Consider the following 22,500-nt stretch of genomic DNA (forward strand, 5'->3'; position numbering starts at 1 on the left):
GGTTTTGTTTCGTGGGCAATGAGTCACGACACGCTCTCCATACGTGGTTCTTGACCATGTTCGGAACTTCAAGCATCCATAACTTCTTCCACAGCTGGGTTTCAAAGGCAACCTGTGTCCTTTCAAGAGCTGATTCTGCTTCTTCCTTTAGAAAGCGGTATCCTGATTTGCAAGTGTACCTACCATCATGAGATAAAGGCCAGTAGAGATTATCTTCCGTTTCGTTTCAGGAAAGTGGTATATTTTTTATGATTTCAGCTTCCTGAGGGGTGAAGAGGCCCTCCAATATGGCATTATTCCATTGTTTCGTGTCTGTGTCAATTAAGACATCTACTATTGCCTCCTCCATTGTTTCCACCACTGGAGACATAATCATACCATGGTTCTTTTGAGGCAACCACTGTGTTTGTATATTTGGACTGTTTTTCCATTCCCAATATGCCACTTAGCCCCCCTGAGGATTACATCTCTGCCATGGAGGATACTCTTTCATGCCTAAGAGCTTGATCTCGATTCCTCCGCTTCCATGATGGTACAATGAGGAAAAAACCTTGCTTTGAAAATTCTATAGAACAACGAGTCTTTATCTGTCAAAAGTCGTCATGCCTGTTTTGCCAAAAGTGAATCATTGTACATTGCCAAATCTTTGAATCCCATTCCACCCACCATTTTTGATTTTGTCATTTCATCCCATTTGAGCCAATGAATCTTTCGCTTATTTCCCCTTTCACCCCACCAAAACTTTCTAATCAACACTTCAATTTTATTACATAGTCCTATCGGTATTTTGAAGCAACCCATAGCAAAAGAAGGGATCGCTTGAATAACCGATTTAATAAACACCTCCCGCCTAGCTTGTGATAGTAATTTTCCTTCCCACCCTTGCAATTTCTTCCACACCTTTTCCTTGGTGTAGCTAAAACTAGCTTTTTTGCATTTTCCTACCAAAGAAGGAAGGCCCAAATACTTCTCATAATGCTGAATTTCCTACACCCCCAGTAGGCCTCTAATAATTTCTTTAGTAGCATCCAGAGTGGATTTACTAAAGAAGAGTGTTGTCTTCCTTCTATTTATCAGCAAGTTTCATTTAAAAAAAAACCAACATTAGAGAATTAATACCTATTATAAACTTTTTATAATTATCAGCAATAATCAATCACAAGGTTATCTAGGGCTCTAATCAAGCCCAGTGATTAAACAAGCCCAACCCTTACTAACAAAGCATAAATATGTGTTTTTCTAAATTTTACTAAGTTGCTAAAATACCCTTTACTGACTAAAAATAGAAAACTAAAATTTCTAAATCTTAGAATTATCGATAACTAATTACATCCTCCTTGTTGCTCTTGCATCAAACCCATTACTTGAAGTGCTTCCCAAGATAGGATGTCATAAACATTTATAAAACAAAAGAGTAATTGCAAAAGTACAACTTTTGGCCCTTAAAATTTAGGGTTGTTTTCATATTGGTCCTTCAAATTTCAAAATTTCAGCCTTCATGTTTGATTCATTTTCATGTCGGCTTTTTAAGTTTCCAAAGTTTCATTTTGGCCTTGATGATTCATCCAGTTCTCTGCTTTGGCCCTTTACGTTTCAAAATTTTCATTTCCATGAAATGCTAAAATGAATGGTCAAAATAAATGTCAAGAGCCAAATAGAAAACCAAGTCAAAAGGGCCAAAATGAAAACTATCACAAACTTTAAGGGCAAAAAGTCTATTTTAGTCAATACAAATTTAGAACACCCTCATATATCTAATTATTTATATGCTCTTGGAAGTAAACTTGTAAAAATCATATCAATAATGACAACATTTAGACTGTGTTTCCCGTGCAAAGAGTTACATCAACAAGCTCTTACAAGTTGCATTCCAAAATTGCAGGAAACCGGGGAAAAAAACAAAGTATCCCATTTTAAGAAAACTCACATTGCTTACACGACAAATCGCGAAGGAAGTCTCCAAGAAATTCAATAAATTAATCAGCATATACCAAGGTAGTCTCTTAGCCATTTCAACAGAAACTTTTCCAACAGAGTCAGAATTATAATCTAACAAGGAATGGGCAGTCACAAGCCTAACGGAGGCGCAAATTAAAGCATCAATAGAAGATTTGCATAATTCTGATTCACTGTCCTAACAGCAGCATAAGCCTACAAATACAAACTCATAATTCCAAGCTACATGCAAATTCGACATATAGTATCACATAAACCATAATTTAGTCTTTACACAATTAGATGCAACCATTAGGCCTTGAACCCACAAGCATCAATTGTTTCAATTTAGTTCTTGAAGTTTTAAAAACACCACAATGTCAATGTCACCCTTACTCACAACCAAAAATGTATGCAATTGCTTTCTATAAAAAAAAGAAAAAAGAAAAAGAAAGGTAAAGCAACTAATTCACACAAATGTTAATATTTTACCTTATTAGTTATACTAGTTTTGTTTGTGGTGTCTGATAGTGAAGAGTTCCCTCCAACCTCACTCTACAACGTCTTTTATTATGACCTAATTTACCACAGGCATTGCATTGCTTGGAGATACTAGGTTTATGATTTTTTGGTTCATTAGATTCCCTTGCTCTTTTCTTCTTAGACCTACCATGAGGTCTTCTTTTGATGGGAGGCTATATAGGTTGGACACCATTGGGTCTCCACACATTCTACCCATTAATAGGTGCTATGATTGGCTCATAGCAGGCCTTGTATGTAGAGAGTTGGAAACACTTATTAACACACTGCTCAGTATCTTGTTTGTTGAAAAATATGCATGCAATTGCATAGGAACATGATATGCCAGTTATATCTCACTTCCTATAACTGCAATGTGATACAACTAAGTACACAGTGAAGCTTTATAGACCATATTTTATTTCAAACTTTGTCTGTCCTGCCTAACAAGGAAGCCACCTACTGCATGCCATCTTTTCTTTATGCAACCTCTTCATAACTTTGGGTCATATCTCTGATTCAACTTTCATAATCTTCTCTTTATTTTCTTGAAACCTAATCATTACATATAACTTCATGCATTCAAGCTCCAATCACATACAAATACAATCAAATAATGAATTAAATTCACCTAAACAATTGAATCTGACTAAATGTAGGTAAATAAAAAGATTCATACCATGCTAATTATAAGCTTAAATCTGAATTTCAATATTCTGTTGTTGAAACTCACACATATTGTTCAGTATTGTATTAGTTAAACCATCCCCCTTAACATGTGTCTGGCCCATATTGTTGCTGAATGAGCTTGCAACCAATTGTGTGCATCAACATCAATTTCTTTAAGTTCATCCATCACCCTATCATATTCTTCTTTATATGTTGCTTTGGCTGCTCTCCAAAACATATCTCTAATAAGAACACTAGGATGATTCTTCCTGAAGTTATTGTAGAGATGTCTGCAAAAAATCCTATGTTCATATTGTGGCCAATTATCAATGAGGTAGAAGTAGAACCATGATTGAGGTATAGTTGGTCAAATTTTTTTAATAGCGATGCAAACTTTTTTTTTTTAGTTGTTGATCCATGGCAGCTAGTTCTCGCTGAAATATTTATGAATTATGATCATAATCACGTGATTGTTTTTCAAGGGACCGTTGTAAGTTGAAAGTGAGAGTTTTTTTTTTTTTTTTGGATTAATTTACAACTATTCACAGGTACCAAAGTACATGTAAGATATGATAGATTCATCTTGAATTATGATATGGCTAGAAAATTTTATAGTATTATTTAAAGATGTGTTCTATTTATCCATTTGAAAACACTTGGGTGGTGAGTTTAATGGACTTAAAGGACATGTCGTAAACTTGAAAGTCTTAAGTTTCATTCATCACACTATGATCAATGGAGTCTTCAGAGTGTCTTATGGACAGGGAATTGACTAATCTCTCTAAAAATTGAGACTAATTCCTTATATATATATGTGTGTGTGTGTGTGTGTGTGTATTTGTTTTAATAATATTTTTGCCAATAGCCTTATAGCTCAATTGTTATGGTGTTATCTATATTTCCAACATAGTTGGATATATCTAGAATTCAAATCCTCCCACCTCCAACTATTAAATTATCATTAATAATAATAATAATAATAATAATACAACACCCACAACTATCAAATTATTTGTGAATAATAATATTTATATGAGTAGATTAGCATGTTACTTGCCATAAAGGGGCCCAGCTAGCATTGGGCCAGAATAATACAACCTCCTCAATGGTCTGCCTTCCTGAGTAAAGCGCCAACGGCCTGGGTTATTGGGCTAAGCAACAGGGATTGCCCTCTGCTTGCCTAACCCCTTTTCAACCATTGTTGCCTAAACTCAAAAATAAGACTTAAAAATTCCACTTAACATAAATTTTTTTTTCTCCCAATGAATGAATTTCACTGACATAGTTACACTTGACAAGAGGGGGAATATATCATTACCACCACGCACTAGACCAACAGTGGCACTTGTTCTCTTGTTTATGCATCACTAAATGCTAGTTTGGATAGACTTAATTACTTAAATTTTTGGTAGCTTATTGGTTTATTTGTTTAAAGTCTTTAGTGAGGTAGAAAATTGTTGTAACTAAAAGGTATATAAATATATTTTTTGTTGCATTGGTCAATACACTATGTGTTGGAGAATCTAATACATATGGAAGCATATCTAAGTTTTGTCCTAAACCAAATATGCTAATAGTTGCAGCTTTCTTTGAGTTATATAATCTATATCACGTTCAGCAAATAAGTGGAAGTGCACCAATATGTGTTTCTAGATATGAGGCACACTCAACTCAACACCAGTTAAAGCCCAAAAAGCACACCAAAAATTGATATTTTAATTTATTACTTGATTAACAAATAAGACTAGAAGATAGTGGCACACACTGCTGAGTGCTAAACAAGAGGCAAATCAGCTTATGGTCTGTGACATGCTTAATTATTTGACGCGCACTCAAACCCCTTCAATTCCTAGTCAAACACAACCACTCAAGGGCCAAGGCTTGAAAGTTGGAGATACACAATTGACACTTTGACACTATTAGTATGAGAAGCTATTTTTATGCTCTGCCAGTGATCCGACATTAATAAAAAAAGTAAGCTTACAAGGAAGCAAGTTTCTTCTTTGCCAATACCATTATGCACCAATGTATTAAAAAGGGTGATGCTACATTTAGTACAAATTTGGTGTGTCAACTTTTAATTACAAAACAAAAAAATAATTCAGAAATTTAATTATTATGTTATTGATTTGAAATTAACATCAATTATATTCATTGTTATGTTAATTTGTAAACATTTTGTGGTAAATTGATAGCAAATTTAACAAGGAAAAGAACCCCACATCTTGAAATGGTATCACCTTTGACCATTTAATATGAAAATTCAAACTTCATGAATACAAGTAGGTTAGGTTGCTGATGTCCTCTCCAGTTACTTGATGTAAGCAACGCACCTCACAACTTTTATTGCGTAATCACCTTTGATTATTTATTGTGATGCGCATTGGACGATCAGACCTAAAGTCATGGAACTTCTTTTGTTTGGTTTTGGTGTTTTGTTGTTTCTAGTAATGCTCTGTTGATAGCCTTTTGGGGTCTTCTGTCAATTGCATTGTAATTTGTAAGTTACTTAATCCTCTGATAAAGTATGTGTTCAATATTAATTTCTTTGAGAGAATAGGCAAAGTTCAACCAACAAAAAGCTTACAACCTTTTCAACTAACTAGCAAACCTGATTCCAAAAAAAAAAAAAAAAAGGAAATACAGATATTCCAAATGGTACAAAGAAATCTATTCCTAATAGATTTGGGTACTCTCTTCATTGTATCTAATCAGAATCTAACAGAAGCCATGACTGATTGGACCAAAACCTCTTGACTTTTTACCCCACTTTTTTGAACTCAAACATTTTTGGTCTAGCCAGATTAACTAAATGGTTGCAGCCTAACATTAAGACTCTTAACCTTCAAAGAGCTTACTGCTTGATTGAACTTTCATTCAATCATTTACATCTATCTTGATCAAACATGTGCTGAAAACATTCTTCTATACTCGGTTGGTAAAGAAGCATTCAAAGAAAATATGGTTGCAACTCTCAAGCTAACTTCTGCAGTGAGTACATAAGACAATTTTCCATGTGCTAGAATTTATTGTCAAGTCAAGAAATACAAGAATGCTGAGAAATAGCTATGCTAAACCAGACTAGATTCTATCAGTTACTTGAGGCAACTTTCTTTGCATTACATCTCATGTCTTGGAAAAAGTGAAACTACTGGTTTTGGGAGGAAACTAGACAATTGCATAATGCAAAGTTAGGGATCCTACTTTGAATTTCTACCAGATCATTTTATCTAGCTGGAGGCCATAACCACATCTCTCTTTTATCACACACTAGATACCATCAATCTGTCCATACTTTAGCTTGCAGTGAACTTGCTGAATCATACAAGACCCTATGGTCATATTTCGAATATAGTGGTCCAGCATGGTGCCATTGATCATGCTAGAGATAAATTGAATTCCCTTTCCTTACTTTAGACTGTCAATAAAAGTTGAGCAATGCTCTTTAGCTGAAAAATATTCTTTCAAGTTTCAACCCCATGTACTATGCAGTAGAATAAGTTAAAACCCAAAATTTACTTGATCATTGCTACTACTCATTTCATAGCTGACTATTGGTAACTCCAACTAACATGTACCTAATTCCTATAGTTAGCAAGGATGATAAAATTAATAACACAACAGCCGATTTTTGTCCTCTTTTAATTTTTTCAATTGTCCTTGTTTAGATAAATTCTATTACTTAGGGGACTCGTATATAATTTTTGTTTATTTCTTGAGTTTTTAAAAATATTTTACCTTGTTGAGGTTAAGATTTTTAGTGATCCTAATATATAGTGTTTAGATTCATTCTGCAATCTATTATCACTAAAATTTTAGTCAATATATTATCTTTTCAGTGACAAATTTCAAACATTAGGCATGTAATTAGGCTTCAGTCATTGCAATCTCTAACAAAGTTCAAATTTTGAAATGAAAACAGAATGTAATGGTAATACCTTCTTGTGCAGACCATGAAAAGAACAACACCCTTAGTCCCTAACAATGTGACATTCTCCTTTAACAATGTAAAGCAAAGTTAGCAATGTGACATTAACATCTTTAACTATGTGACATTCTCCATTAACTATGTAAAAAGCAAAGCTATGCAATTACACACGTCATGGCTTCAAATTGTTGGAGCTTAGCAAAAGCATGTGTCAAATGTTCCTCATCTCCACAAATTGTTTTTTTTCTACCACAAAAAGGATCTTTAACATATTCATCGACTTTTTGAAATATGGTTGACATTCACAGGACCACATTTCTTACACCATCATTCATCGCTTTGTCATCCCAATAGCATATTTTCTTTGTGGTTCAAAAGGACTCCGTAGAAAAAGGAAACCTGTAATTGCTTTAGGACCATTTATATCACCTTGGTGAAAGAATGTTGGACAGTGGCTTATTATCTTCTAAAAGTAAAGACAAAGACAGTGCCTTTTACCATTATGTTGCGCTTACTTTTCATGCAGATTCTTGCTTTAATATACAAATTTTAAATAGAATACTCACTTGAGTCTAGAAGATAATTTCTAGCACCTTTTCTGTTCAGAGAGATATGCTTGCTTGGATAACTATGATTTGCTTTTACCAAAAAGATAGAAAATTAATCGGTAGCTAAAACCATCATTATAAGAGACATATTGCATGTTTATGGTGTGACAATTAACCACTCACTTACATGCCTCATGTCATAGAATTCCAAGCCTCCTTGAATTCATTTTTTTGGTCCTTGAAATTTTCACATACTGACAAAAGTTTAATCATTATCCTCTTTTGCCTGATTTGTTGTGATTTCAGAATTATTGATAATTTTGCAATAAGAATAAAATACATTTTAGAGGGTTGACTCCTAAGCACGTTTGTGTGATATCAACTCGGTATTCCCACAGCAATCAACTGTTCTTTGCGTTGTCTCTTTGAAGATGCAACTATTTGACATAAATCCTCTGAAATTTAAAGACAGTAGTATATTTCCACAAAGTTTAGAATAAAAACAAAGAGATACCCTCCGCGATAATTTATTATATATAAGTTTCAACTACTATGAAGTATGAACTATTTGTAATTATATGTTAATAGGAAATAGCTTCTTTTTATTGGCGGGACGGATCATGTGATTGTCCCCCATTATATTGAGAACAATTTCATCACTTGTCCTTGATCTTTTTTAAAAAGGGAAAAAATTGCGTTCATAATTATTTTTGTATTAAAACGGTCATGATAATATGTTATTATGTAGTATACGGTGAGGCATTTAAAATCTTGTGATTAGCATATTTTAGAAAGAAAGAAAAAAAAAAAAAAAAAAAAAACCCTCAAGTCTGCAAGTTTTCTATTATTTTTTCGATTCTTTTATCATTTTTCTTTTGATGAAGTTCTTAGATGATCAAAGACAAGATGCACGTTTCCTACTTTCACTTTCAGAACTGCAACTTGCCAAGCATGTTAGAGATCCAAATCTTGTCTATTTCCCATTAGATTTGGCACTTTATCATGTAACCTTATTATTTATAATTAATCAGCTCCTGTGATAGTCGTATAATGATTTTTCTTGACCGACCTTTTTTTTGTTATTTTTATGTAATTCTCATTGGATTTATAAGTATAATCTCTTCTTTATAGAAAGTGTGTTCCTCCAATGGAATGTCACTATTGTGCCTCTCCTGCACTTTACTTTGAGATATACACTTGGTGGGTCCTTCTCTGGTCCAATAATAGGCTCACCAGTTCCATAATATCTAATATCTACTACATGTCGGTTACAAATTAGAACAACAAGGTGGGCGTGCCGGAGTGGTTATCGGGCATGACTAGAAATCATGTGGGCTTTGCCCGCGCAGGTTCGAATCCTGCCGCCCACGATTTTTAATTATTATTATCATTTTTTACTTTTTGCTAATTTATATGTAATTAATTAAAAGCATAGTTTAGTTCCAAGACTGTACCCAATGTTTCTTTTTCTAGTGCTCATTTCTTCTTTTAATTTTATACTTTTTGCTAATTCATTTGTAGTTAAAAGTTAAAACATAGTAATTTGTCCAACATGTTTAAATGTCCAACATGTTTTCGACCATTCAACAAAAATAAAAATAAAAATAAAAATTAATAAGAATTTGTCCAACATGTTTAAATGGCCAAATTAGTAATTTAATATTCTTTTTTTTTTTTTTTTTTGTGCCTATCAAAACAGAAAAAGTAATTTCCAATACCGATTGTGTTCTTCTACCTAAAAAGTGAGAAAAAGAAATAAAGAAAAGTTTCCATCAATGGATTCGAATCCAAATTTTTTTTTCTTTATGCATTTTCTTCCTTCTTCTTCTTCTTCTTCTTCTTCTTCTCTCTCTCTCTCTCTCTCTCTCTCTCTCTCTCTCTCTCTCTCTCTCTCTCTCTCTCTCTCTCTCTCTCTCTCTCAATTGTAGATTCCTACAAGTTGCTACTTGTAGTGTTACTTGACCTTGACTAGTCTGAAGCCCTGAAGGTCATGGTCTATAAGCCTCCTATCAGATTCAGACCTCTCAATTGGGATAGCTTAAGATCTAATTTAGCTATAGATTGAACAAGTCTGAATTTCTAAGCAAAATGAATTGGATGGTTAACTCTCATTTAATTAGACAAAAACTTCAAGACTTCTCCTACTTCCTATTTCCTAATGATATCCACTAGAAGGTGCTTTGTGACATAAAATAATTGGTATGGCTTCTTTGTTCTTATATAAGACTAGAGTCTTATACTTCATAATTGATTAATGCTAAATCAAAGAAGCCATCTTCTATTGCATATGTCACCAACAGACTAAGACCAATCTTGCTTGTTTTTCACATGGATTTTCCACATTGGTCCAAACCCATAATATGCATGGCAATAATTATACACAAGCACAAATTGGCAGCAACCACAATCTGATTTTGCAATTAGTACTGAACTACTATAGACAAGGATAATTCTGGTACCACAACTTATGCCACAACTTGCCCATGTGACGAGTTGTGGTTGGTAGAGACGTGTCCCCACATAGACCCACCATCACCCCTCCACTAACCACAACTCGCCACATGGGCGAGTTGTGGTACTAGCATTGCTCCTATAAACAATGGCCCATTTTAGAAGAGCAATGTGTGCAAGCACAAAAAAATTTCACAATAATTAAATTAACAAGTTTGATTCTTATTTAAATCCACTATTGATATTATTATTTTTACCTATCAAGAAACAATCTATAAACTTTCTCATTTTAGAACGTTGAGTGGCTTGAATCAAATAAATGATGACAAGCATCTTTTTTTCATTGAAAAAAAAATAATCTATATTCTTTCTTCTTCACTTTCACTCTTATGTCTCCCATGACATTCCATTCTAAAACAAATGATGGTTTTCCTTCCCAATATTTTCTCCTATCTCTTCTCTTCATTCTTAAATTATAAGTAAGGAAAAGAAAAAGAAAAAGAATAGAATAGAAAAAAAAAATCACATTGTAAGAGAATCTTTTTTTGATGAAAACATTGTAAGAGAATCTTAATGGAATTCTTGCTAGGAAAAGTATATGATACCTTTAAGGCTATGACAATTGCAAGGCCCACTTATCTTGTTGAATCATTAACCTTAAGTATAAATGAAGTATGAGGCTATCAAATGTATATATATCGAATATTAAAAAACAAATAAAATAAAATAAAATAACTTTATTTCACTTTTAATGTTCTACTTTATATTTTGTAAAATAATATTTTATTTTATTTCTGTAAATTGTATTATGTTATCAAAATTCCAGACGTTTGGATATATACTTTACAATGGTAAAAAAAAAAAAAAAAAAAAAAAAAAAAAAAAAAAAAGGATGTGTGACAACTTGACAGACAATGATTAATAGAACATAAAATAGTTCAACACTCAATATAGAACAAATGATTTTTATATTCAAGTTAAATGAGTTGATTGGGTGGAATTCAGCATGTTGTTGTGCATTAGGGCATATTAAGGCATATATATATATATACACACACATATATGGGTAAGCTAACTCACACATATTTCAATGATAAAGACAAACAAAGTCTGCTAATGGTTGGGAAATAGAAACCAAAATTTTAAAATTGCTCAGGACAGAGAGTAGTGACATGTGGCCAAAATTGGGAATTAAGCTCATTTTCCCAACTATATAGTTAGTAGGCACGGTCGTAAAAGTATATATTTTACTAACCTTTCGAGTCTCAAAGACTCAATTTTGGCCTATAAATCGAGTCTCAAATACTCGGTTTCTATGGTTTGATCACCTCTGATGTAGCGTTTTTTTCACGTGGCATCCACCTGGAAATCAATTCTCTAAGACTCGATTTATAAACCAAAAAAATTTTAAGTCTTAAGTCTCTCATGCATGGGTCGCTCAAGTCTCAAGTCTCAAGTCGCTCACCTCACCTCGTCGAGTTAATCCCTAGGTCACGCAGCCTAGGTTGCACTGCCTGGGTCACGCGACCTAGGTTTCGTGCTGTGGTGGCGTGGTCTGGCTGGATCGGGCGACTATGGGTTTTTTGGTGGGTTTTGTGGTTTTTGGTTTGATGAAAAGTTGGGGTAGGGTGAATGGTTTGTAGTGTAAGGAGGCTGAATATGCAGGTTGGGCTTATAAATTGAGTCTTAAAGACTCGATTTTCAGGTGGTCACCACGTGGAAAAAATACCACATCAGACGTGATCAAACCATGGAAATCGAATATTTGAAACTCGATTTATAAGCCCTAAATTGAGTCTTTTAAACTCGAAATGTTAATAAAAAATATAGTTTGAAAACAGTGCCTACTAATTATATTATTTGGCAAATGGTGTTAATTTCCAATTTTGGCCAGTGACATGTACTCTCAACTCAATACTTCTCCACATATATTAAAATGGTTACTGCCATAGCCATGGCACCTCTGCACCGAATAAGCAAATTCTTATCTTCTCAAACTCATAGCCAACATAGCACTATGGAGGTGGTATATTTTTCATGAATACGTCACAATATTTTTCAATATTGCTAATATGGTATGTTGTGATCGAAATAATATCATTTTTGCATAAATCTATCATTAACACTACTTTTATTATTATGCATCAGTTATAACAGCATATGCTAAATGTGAAAAAGTTTGTATATGAGGGTTTGAGTAAGGAGTTAGGTCATGCATGTATTGTGGCATATCACTGCCATGTGGTTGCATATGCTTGGTCACATTAGGCTTAAAACAATACTTTATGTTATGACATATATATGATTTGGTTTATCCACATAAAGGTACTGCCTTAGCATCACATAATACCGACTAGATTTCACTTTCTCTCTCCCTCTCTCTTCCATTTCTGATCTGTATTTAACACTAAAACCATCCTCATAAAATTCATAAACAGCCTAGAGAAGTGAACCACCATTCCTTAATGAGAGAGAACTGAAGAAAGGAGGGAATATTCGACCAAAATATTCCATTTTCTGGTTAGCAACAAATGCCACACAACTAATTCCATGGCACACTGGTTTATGTACCTTCAATGTTGTTCACACCTCTTCCCCTCTATTTACCTTGTGTGCATATTTCTTAATGATTTTTGAGAACTCAACAAGCGGCAACCCTTCATAATCAATCATATGTGGCCAAATTGACCAATTTCCATAGACAAGGCCCGTCAACGTGCCCAAAAAGTAAGTGGCCTCAACTACCACAACATTGCTATTTTGATAAGCCTTAACATAAAATCTCATATATATATATATATATATATATATATCTATCTGTGTGTGTGTATAGTAGCCAAGTATTACTACTGCTTTGTATTTTAGCGGTCTTGGAAAGGTTGATTGATGGGGTGGAGACTCACATAAAAAGAGAGCTTGCAAGCTAGCTCGGATTTGATCAAAGGTAAAACATACCACTTTCTCTTAGCAAAAAAAAAACATTCCACTTTCTTTCCAATGGAAGCCAAAGCTAGTACCATGCACTCTCACTGCTTGGAAATAGCCATGGAAGCACACAAGGTTGTAACACCACCCCCTATGAGCACCTTACAGAAGCTGAAGATCAGACTCAAGGAAACCTTTTTCCCTGATGACCCTTTGCGCCAATTCAAAGGCCAACCAACGAAGAAGAAATTAATACTTGGAGCTCAGTATATCTTTCCTATTCTTCAATGGGGTCCTAATTACAGCCTCAAACTCTTCAAATCTGACATTGTTGCTGGTCTCACCATTGCTAGCTTAGCCATTCCCCAGGTTACTCATCTCACTTGCTGTATTCTTTTTCACATTTCCTTTCATTTCATACTTTTTTAGTCTGAGCTTTTTAAAGTGAAATAATGAAATGCCATGCATTGATTGAACCTGTTTCCTTTATGACCCTTTTTTCTTTACAGGGCATCAGTTATGCTAAGCTTGCTAATCTGCCTCCTATTGTGGGTCTATGTGAGTATATGTATATCCTTTTTTCAACTTCTTTTATACCTTAATTTAAATCAAATACTGTTCTATTGTTTCTGACTCACTCCTCTTTCTTTTGTTGGTTTTACACTACATAAAGATTCCAGCTTTGTCCCTCCACTTGTGTATGCTGTTCTTGGGAGTTCTAGGGACCTAGCAGTAGGACCTGTTTCCATTGCTTCTCTTATACTAGGATCCATGCTTAGGCAAGAAGTGTCTCCAAGCAATGACCCCCTCTTGTTTCTTCAACTAGCCTTTTCTTCAACCTTCTTTGCTGGTCTCTTCCAAGCTTCTTTAGGATTATTAAGGTGATCTCTTTTTTCTTCATCTTCTTCTTCTTCTATATATCTTTCCACCCCAAAAAAAAAGTTTTTTCCTTTCCTTAATGAAAAGTTGTACTAATTGCAGGTTTGGTTTTTTTTTTTTTTTTTTTTGGTTTGAATTGTAGGCTTGGATTTATTATTGACTTTCTTTCGAAAGCTACTCTTATTGGCTTCATGGCTGGAGCTGCTATCATAGTCTCTCTGCAACAGCTTAAGAGCCTCCTTGGAATCACTAATTTCACCAAACAAATGGGTTTGGTTCCTGTTTTAAGCTCTGTTTTCCACAACATAAAAGAGGTATTACTGGTTTCTCAAAAAAAAAAGAAAAAGAAAAGAAGTATTACTTTCTTATCAATAAATACTAATTAACTGACACATTCAATATTGGAAAAGGCCTACAGTTACTTAACCAGGATTATATATAACACTCTTCTAAAAATAATAATTAATCATTTTTTTATAGGAATAATTAATAATTATAACACCATTAATTACACTCTTAAAAAGGACATGATTATTTGTTAGTAAACTTTCCAAATTTATTCGATAATACCATATCATTGTACTTTCAAAATACCAAATAAATTATTCAATACTCGTACGTAGCATTATATTATAGTACATGTTTATTATAATTTTTTTATTGTATAATTTTGTTATGGTAATTGATGCAAGCAGCCAACCACCACCAATCCTTTGCTATTCTGTGCTAAATGACCTCAGTATTGATGTTATATATCATCTTATGTTTATAAAAGTTTATAAACAACACAATAAAAAGAGTACAGTGGGAATTGTGCAGAACGTAATATTCCCTTCTGTTACTTTCTGACTTCTGCCACTAATGAGCATAATAAATATAAGAAGAGAGAGTTTGATAATAAAAAATAATCCTAATTTCTTATTATTATAATAATAAAATTTTTTAAAATCTCATTACCAACTTTCTACAAACATGCAAATAGATTTTTTAACAAAAAGTTAATCTAAGTTTACGACTCAAGTTTTATTTTAAAATCAAAATATTAATATCTTTCATTTTGCTGCTATATTCATTGTTGTACTTTCAACAAATATGCAAATAAACGATTTAACAAAGAGTTAATCTAAATTCAAGAAGTTGTGACTCAAATCTTCTTTTAAAACTATGGTACTTTGCAGCTAATATTTATGCATTAGGTACTAATGTAATTCATTGTTTTCCTGCAGTGGTCATGGCAAACTATAGTCATGGGATTTTGCTTCCTTGTCTTACTATTATTGGCAAGACACGTGGTACGTTATTCCCCTTCACTCTCTTTTTCTGCAAGTATTACTTATTTCCACACACACACAAAAAAAAAAAAAAAAAAAGATGAAACAAAATATGCAGTAGAGGATAATTTCATTGATTCGATCTCGATGTGTATTTATTATGATAGATTGTTTTTACCAATTTTATAGTTCATACAATTGACGGTTGCATGGAATCATGGATCACAAACTTTCCCTAGAAAAACACAAACATAAACACACACACAAGTGGGGTCAACAAGAAAATTATAAGTTACTGTCATACTATGACCCAAAACCTTTTTTCTTGGTAAGTAAATATGACCCATAAACCTTCAAATATCTTTCACAATTGCGGTAGTAATTGCCTAGGGATAAAGCATAGGCAAAAGCAAACCGAAAGGAAGTTTGTCTTGGCTATATATGGCTCACGTTATAGTAATTGCAAAGACTCGTACACGTACTCGTTTGGATGGTAATATGCATGTATAACTCGTGTCATTTGTTGCCATGATTGAGTTTTTTTTAGTTGGTTCAATTTTTTTAATACCGATGCAAACTTTTTTATTAGTTGTTGATCCACGGCAGCTAGTTCTCGCTCAAACCCTCCAAATAATCAATTATATAATTGATCTTGTGGATAAAGCAAATCATATACATCTCATAACATAAAATATTGTTTTAAGACTAATGCGACCAAGCATAGATATCTCTCTCTCCCTCAACCCTTTGTAGCAAATATCTAGCTACGTACCATCTAGATTTTTATAGCAAAAAGATTTTAATAATTAATTAAGTTGACGGTTTTCATAGGGTTTCTACTTTCTATAGCAAAAAGAATTCTATAACATAACACAATTATATTTTAACCCATAATTTAATAATTAAAACAACTAAACAAGTAGAAATATTGTGGATTTGGAACCGACCTATTTTTGTATTATAAAATTCAATTGTAAGCATAAATTAGCACAAGTCGCTAACTGGGTCATATCATGTTTATGTTTAAACATTAAATAAGTAAGTTTTGGCTCCAAAAAGAGAAGAAGGGAGAGGTTCCAAATTAAACAGGTTTTGGCTCGTAAAAGAGGGGAAGGGAGAGGGGAAGGGAAAATTCGAAATTTCGAATGATTTGTTAAATTATAAATTATTCCAAAATTTTAAGTTATTAGAATATAGTAAATTTAATCATTTAATCAAATACTTCTAACACTCCTTTCACGTGTGAGCTCAAGTGGAGGAGACAAAATCGAACTCATGATTTCCTGCTCTGCTCTGATACCATATTAAATTGCTATTTGTTCTAAAACTTTAATATAGTAAATTTAATCATTTAATCAAATACTTCTAACACTCCTTTCACGTGTGAGTTCAAGTGGAGGAGACAAAATCGAACTCATGATTTTCTGCTCTGCTCTGATACCATATTAAATTGCTATTTGTTCTAAAAATTTAAGTTATTGAGATATGATAAATTTAATCTTTTAATCACATTTTTTTTACATCACTACATTTGCTAAAGCATACGTATCTCCAACAATTGTCCTAACTCTTAAGGTTAATTAACAATTGTCCTAACTCTTAAGGTTAATTAGGTACTTTTTTCTTCTTTTTTCTGGAATAAGAAAGGTAAGGTGGGATGACCTTATCCTTATGTGACTATCCTAGTTGAACATGATAATAGTAGCTTTCTATGGATAGGAATCATACCTTGGGAGTGTAGCTAGATAATAAGAAAGTCACATGTGCTCTCTTAAGTAATAAGCTGAGCAATAATTTGACCTGAGTCCCATCTTGAGAAAGATTATTTTAAATAGGGGAGGTTTGAGTCACAATGAATTTTAACATATTACGTTTCTAGATCTAAGATCGTCAAAATGAATCTCTCTCTCTCTCTCTCTCTCTCTCTTCTTGTATATTTGTGTTTCCAATTAATTATTGGATTGTAGTCTAGCTTGTAGTAACATAATTGTTTTAATATAACTCTCATTTGACCCTTTACAATGTTCACTCTCATTAGCTTCAAACGCCTCTCTTTTCTCTCTTCAAAGCCTTCAAGAAATATTGTGATTATTATAACTTTCTTAAAAGTTAAACACTGTGATTATTATAGCTTTCTTAAAAGTTGAGCTTAAATTATAGTTTTATACAGAAAATTATATGAAATGAAAAAAAAAAATCAAAAATAAAAACTAAGCGTAAAACTTTGACCTTTGAAAATTTTGACACACTCACGTACTTCCTTTTTATTTTATTTCATTATTATATCATTATTTTCTGTATTTAATTTATTAATCTAGAATATTTGCAAAAATTTGGAAAAAAAAAATATTCCTTAAGTAATTAATTGGGAATAAAATAATGGTCTTTCAAAAAAATAATTTCCAACATAGACGTTAAGAATTAAAATCCTTCCACCCAATAATTAAATTATAAAAATAAAAAATAAAAACCTATAATTAAAAAAAAAATGAAAGATCAAGTCACTTTTGTGGCATTAATAATAATAGCTGTTTAAGTCGGCGTGGCAATTTTTTTTGTAACAGACTACTAGTACGCAACTTATTATAAACTTTTGTTAAATCTGCACCATGACTAATAGTAAATCATATTCCAACTCAATTTATTTATGGTAAAATCCAGTTATCATTGAGTCGGCTTTGACTCACGATGTATGAAATTCATCTTCATCTTAATATAAATTGCTAGTCCTTTTCATCAAAAAGAAAAATTTTATTTCCGGATTTTTTATTATTCTTTTCTGACTCATTATACAATGACACAAATTATATATGCTCTTTTTCTTTATGGTAGGCCTTACCAATTATTGAGGTACATACTGTCCTAACTATACACCATATTTTAACTTAATTGTCCAATATTGGATACTGGCTATTTCCTGATTGAATGGTCTAGACCTATACTACTATGTGTATAATATCTTTATTCTTTTCTTCTTCGTCTTTCTTCTTCTTCTTCTTCTTCTTTTTTTTAATGAACCTTTTGTTCTTCATTTTTGTCCAGGGGCCATGTGTATATATATATATATATATAAACATTTTGTTAATATGGTCAAGGATATGGGCCATATTAAAAAAAAAAAAAGTTAATATGGCCCCTATCCTTGACCCATATGGAAAAATATTCTAACATATTTGTTATTGCTGCTCCCATATGGAAAAATATTCGTACACATTTGTTATTGTGCTCCGTATATATTTTGAAAAACACTATTTTAGTTAAAATTGTGAGATTATGTTCACTATTTTAATTAAAATCACATTTTTAAAATATAATTTAAGCCAATGTGACCGTATATATATGGTGGTGTAATAAAGAGTGTGCGATAATTATACTTCAGACCTGGTATATAACATTTTTCTTTGACAAATCAATAATTGACTACTATTGATCGAGATGCGTGCCATGCAGAGCATGAAAAGGCCAAAGCTGTTCTGGGTTTCAGCTGGAGCACCACTTGTGTCTGTGATCGTCTCAACTCTCCTAGTCTTTGCATCCAAGGCTAATAATCATGGCATCAGTGTGGTAAGTTCATGCATGAATTATGAATACCCCCAAACAGAAAAAGTTCGTAACTAGTAAAATGTTTCACTATCATTACTAAAGTTTTCGATTGGTTCTGTTTGGCAGATTGGAAAATTACAAGAAGGATTGAACCCACCTTCATGGCACATGTTGCACTTCCATGGCAGCCACCTGGGGCTGGTAATGAAAACCGGGCTTGTCACTGGCATTTTATCCCTCACTGTAAGATTCTCTGTCGGTTACTTATTTGTTACATGACTTACAACATAACCAGAACAATTTTCTTTATTACTCTATGTAGTTTTAATAAATGATAGAATTCATGAAGTCTATTCTTTTTTATTTATGGAATGATAACATTCTATTTAATGTTACTTATTTGAGTATCATTAGAGAATTTATTAATAAACTCTTAAGTGAAAATTAGTGTTCGGTTATTGAGTATCATTAGAGAATTTATTAATAAATCATTTTAAGAAAATTTTAATATTACTCTAATAGAAATATAAAAAACTGTAAAAAAAAATAAGGATATGTTTGATAACTGTTTTTTCTCCTTATTTTTTGTTTCCAAAAACAATTTTCTATTTTTAAGACTAAAAAACTTATTTGACAACTCAAAATGGACAAAAAACAAAAACTGTTCTCAAAATTCAATTTGTGAAGGAAACTGAAAACATGCAAAATAGTGTTTTCAGTTTCTAATTTTCAGAAGTCAATGAAAACATGCATTTAATTTAATGAATCTATCTCATTTAATGAGTTAGCATTAAAATTCAAATTCTAGTAACAACATATTTTAGTATTTTTTTTTTTCAAAAAACTATCTTTTTAATTTCAACTAACCAAATATGCTTTTGATTTCAAAAATACAAAAAAAAAATTGTTTTTCTTTATATTTCCAAAAACTAGTTTTTAAAAATAGAAAACAAAGACTGTTACCAAACACATAACCTTAGATTGCTTGCCTTTTTCCATTCCCATAAAAAGTTTATAAACGTAATATTTCTTAAATGAATACTCTTAGGGTATTTATTAACAAAATCCAAGTATTGTTTAACATTTCCCCCCTTAATTAATAAGTCTTATTATTATGTAAGAGGGGGGATTTTGTTACAAGTTAAAGAATGTTAAATGTTAAATTATAAATTGCAGTATAGTTTTTCAAAAGAAAAAAAAAATACATTTATAATGATTTATTAATACTTTAAAAAAAAATTCATGTACTTTTATTGATATTTGTGTATAATTTAACTCTATAATTTTTTTTAAATAAAAAATCATTTAATGAAGTAGCAAATGCCTTTTAACTTTTCCCTTTAATTCATTGGTTAACAAAAGACTATAGGATGTTTGCTACAAATAATTAATGTGCCAAACACACTACATTTTAATAAAAATATCATCATTAATTGTTATTATAATTTTTTTGGGAACAGGAAGGTATTGCAGTGGGAAGGACTTTTGCTGCTTTAAAGGATTACCAAGTGGATGGAAATAAGGAGATGATAGCAATTGGGTTGATGAATGTTGTTGGCTCCTCTACTTCTTGCTACGTTACAACAGGTGCATAGTTACCCCTTCATAATTCAAAAGTGAATACTAGTATTATAAAATTTAAATAACTTGAAACTATTTATGTTGTCAAATTCAAAAAATAAAATCTTAACCATGAAATAAATTTTAGTTGAAATGAAGAGGAAGATAATCCTATTCCTTAAGCTTTTTTCCTAAAGTTTCAAGACTTTGCTTCACATCAAAATAGATATTTCTAATACAGCATTGAATTGCAGGTGCATTCTCAAGATCAGCTGTCAATCATAATGCAGGAGCAAAAACAGCAGCCTCTAACATAGTAATGTCAGTGACAGTTATGGTGACACTTCTCCTCCTTATGCCTTTGTTCCAATACACACCAAATGTTGTACTGGGTGCAATCATAGTCTCGGCAGTAGTTGGTCTCATTGATATCCCAGCTGCCTATCAAATTTGGAAGGTTGACAAATTCGATTTTATCGTATTGTTATGTGCATTCTTGGGTGTTATTTTCATCTCTGTCCAAGATGGCCTTGCCTTTGCGGTATGTATAAGTTTCTGCAACTTCTAGAAAATACATTGTTAGGTTCTATACTTATTTAAAAACATCATCTTTGGATTAGCTTTGTGGTTTGTGTCACAATTAAGCATCTTCTTTGCTCATTGAATTGGCTTAGGATGTTGTACTAGACATCATTTTAACTCTTAGTAGTTAATCTAAAATCTTCTTTCAGTAAAGAATATGGCACTGTCTAACTAGTAGTCTAGTATAAAGATGAAGGCATCTAAAAAAGTGTTAATTATATTGCACGCATGACAGACACATAATTGTTGGGGAGATAACACCTTTGAGAGACTAGGAACACTGTTTAACCCAAAAGCTCAAGTGTTATGCGTGTTATGGGATTGAGCCCCGTTATGTTATATTAGTTCCCCAACTTCTTTAATTTATTTTATCTGTACGTGGGACTTCTACTTACACGTGTATACCAAACAAGAATGACAATGATGTTGATGGTCAGGTTGGACTATCCATTTTCAAGATCCTGCTGCAAATTACAAGGCCAAAAATAGTGATGTTGGGGAATATACCTGGGACACACATATATCGAAATCTGCACCATTACAAGGAAGCTGTAAGAGTCCCTGGATTCCTCATTTTAAGCATTGAAGCTCCCATCAACTTTGCTAATATCACATATCTCAATGAAAGGTTGGTTGTTACTCTATAATCTTATATTAACAAACCAAGTCAGTTTATGTAGTTATTTTGATCAATCCTTTTTGTTATACAACAAAGGATTTTGAGATGGATTGAAGAATTTGAAGCAGAAGAAGATAGTAAAAAACAGTCAAGCCTCCAATTTGTGATTTTGGATATGTCAGGTAAAGTTAATTTTAGAATGAGTTCAATTTTAGAATTATGTTTTCAAATTGATGTTGTTCGCTTCAGCCAATAAGCACTTTCTACTAATGGTGGTTATTGTCATTCTGGAGCAACAATTTATCATTTTTTGTTCAAGCCTATTGAACAAAGTCAAATGCAATTTACAAAATATAACACACATAATCTTTACACTATCAGCTGTGAGTGCTATAGACACAAGTGGAGTCTCTCTCTTCAAGGATTTGAGAAAAGCAATGGAAAAGAAAGGTGTTGAGGCAAGTGCATAAAATCTCTTATATGGTTCTTTTATATCCTTTTGTTGCTGATAGTCTCATACTTCAATTGTTATTAATTGGCTTCACAGCTTGTATTGGTGAATCCTCTAGGTGAGGTAATGGAAAAACTCCTGAAGGTAGATGAAGCTCAGGATTTCATGAGACCGGATAGCCTTTACTTGACAGTTGGAGAGGCTATAGCTTCACTCTCATCAACAATGAAAGATCAATCATCAACCATGTAAAATGAAGGGGCACATACAAAGTATTGCTCACTATGAATTACGTGTTTGACAAGAAACCCTGATAAAATTAATATTACATATAAATAAAGCATTATAGTTTCCACATATTTAAATGGTACATTTCATTTGCCTACTGGAAGTATTGGTGGCTGTAAATTTTACCTGCGAGTTCAATTCCAAAGTCTATGAATGTTACTTCAACAAGGATCAGAACAAATTAGGCAAGGTTGTTCGATCTCTTCTTTACAGATTTCCTTTTATGATAACATATGGGCTGGATATAGGTTTGTGGTTTCACCCACAAAGGATATGGAAAAAGGCATTAAGGGTATGGAATGTGAAGGCTATATATCAAGCATTACTAGATC

The 22,500-nt window shown here is 32.5% G+C and overlaps 1 protein-coding gene and 1 non-coding gene across 3 annotated transcripts; both read left to right on the forward strand.

Annotated features, from left to right (window-relative positions):
• The first annotated feature begins 8,887 nt into the window (after positions 1-8,887).
• Positions 8,888-8,969, forward strand: TRNAS-AGA. Its single transcript has one exon. It is a non-coding gene; the product is annotated as a tRNA-Ser (tRNA).
• A 3,922-nt stretch (positions 8,970-12,891) lies between these two features.
• Positions 12,892-22,237, forward strand: LOC115972589 (probable sulfate transporter 3.3). Of its 2 annotated transcripts, none has more exons than XM_031092953.1 (13): positions 12,892-13,344; positions 13,485-13,533; positions 13,649-13,856; positions 13,997-14,168; positions 15,081-15,146; positions 18,576-18,689; positions 18,795-18,911; positions 20,129-20,255; positions 20,483-20,769; positions 21,248-21,438; positions 21,526-21,611; positions 21,811-21,887; positions 21,977-22,237. In XM_031092953.1, exons 1-13 carry the CDS (start codon positions 13,048-13,050, stop codon positions 22,130-22,132), a joined length of 1,947 nt encoding a protein of 648 aa, XP_030948813.1. In that variant the 5' UTR covers positions 12,892-13,047; the 3' UTR covers positions 22,133-22,237. The 2 variants fall into 2 exon arrangements, with proteins under 2 accessions (XP_030948813.1, XP_030948842.1); XM_031092982.1 differs by having other exon boundaries at positions 21,999-22,083.
• The last annotated feature ends 263 nt before the right edge of the window (positions 22,238-22,500 follow it).

Source organism: Quercus lobata, chromosome 1 (assembly GCF_001633185.2).
Source record: "Quercus lobata isolate SW786 chromosome 1, ValleyOak3.0 Primary Assembly, whole genome shotgun sequence".
In the NCBI taxonomy this organism is placed as follows: Eukaryota; Viridiplantae; Streptophyta; class Magnoliopsida; order Fagales; family Fagaceae; genus Quercus; species Quercus lobata.

What these genes read in the sequence shown, in the direction of transcription:
- LOC115972589 (XM_031092953.1), top strand. Translation starts at nt 13,048, where the DNA reads ATGGAAGCCAAAGCTAGTACCATGCACTCTCACTGCTTGGAAATAGCC. An exon ending in GCCTCCTATTGTGGGTCTAT is followed by an intron (nt 13,534 to 13,648) that starts GTGAGTATATGT and finishes CACTACATAAAG; the next exon opens with ATTCCAGCTTTGTCCCTCCA. An exon ending in TGTGATTTTGGATATGTCAG is followed by an intron (nt 21,612 to 21,810) that starts GTAAAGTTAATT and finishes TTACACTATCAG; the next exon opens with CTGTGAGTGCTATAGACACA.